The sequence below is a fragment of the Arachis ipaensis genome, chromosome B02 (assembly GCF_000816755.2).
Source record: "Arachis ipaensis cultivar K30076 chromosome B02, Araip1.1, whole genome shotgun sequence".
In the NCBI taxonomy this organism is placed as follows: domain Eukaryota; kingdom Viridiplantae; phylum Streptophyta; class Magnoliopsida; order Fabales; family Fabaceae; genus Arachis; species Arachis ipaensis.
The window spans coordinates 15105925-15106713 of record NC_029786.2 but is presented as its reverse complement, the minus strand read 5'-3'; the positions used below and the strand labels follow the sequence as shown (position 1 = coordinate 15106713).

The 789-nt window shown below is 42.5% G+C and overlaps 1 protein-coding gene across 1 annotated transcript; it reads left to right on the top strand.

Annotated features, from left to right (window-relative positions):
- Positions 343–789, top strand: LOC107626993 (extensin-like). Its single transcript, XM_016329875.1, has one exon. It carries the CDS (start codon positions 343–345, stop codon positions 787–789), a length of 447 nt encoding a protein of 148 aa, XP_016185361.1.

The window sequence follows — 789 nt, the reverse complement described above, 5'->3', positions numbered from 1 at the left end:
TTGTGTGTTTCATAAAAGGTTTTCAATAAATGTTTTATGGCCCAAAAGGTTTTCAAGAGGATTTAATTTTGGCCCAAAAAGTGTTTCAGGTTAATTTTGTTGTTTTTCAAAATTTTAAAATTAATTTTTTAAAATTTTTTAAAATCAAATAAAATCTTTCTTGAATGAGGTCATGTCTTTTCAAGTCTTTTCAAATGGTGATACAGTTGCATGGTTTTGGAAATTTGCTTTTGGGTACGGTTACCAACACTCCCTCTCTTCCCTCCATTACTCCTTCTTTATCCCTTCGGTTTTCACCACTACCCACATTCCTCTCTTTCTTCTTAAATCAAAAACCACCAAATGAGGAAGAAAACCATAGCACACAAGCCTCCTCGAGAAAAAGTGTATAAACTTCCATCCAAACCCTCCACTCGCTCCCAAGACCGCACCTTCACACCTTCACCATCTCCTCCTACCTCTCCTCCTCGCACTGCACCCATGGCGCGAACCAAGACTACACCAAGGTACCCTGCTCCTGCCAAGCCGACGCCACCACCTAAGACGACGCCCTCCAAACCGAGCTCTTCGAAACCTGGCTCATCCAAAGGGAAGCGTCCTGCTGTTGCAGAACCTGTTCCTGAGACAGCAAAACCTAAGTCAAGGTCTGTCCCTGTTCAATCACAAAGAGGTAACCCTCATCGCCCTCTCACATCTGTTAGAGAACCAGACATTGATCCTTTTGCTCACAAATCACACTACATGACATCTCACTCAGACTTTAACCCCATCGTTTCAAATTTGCCATGA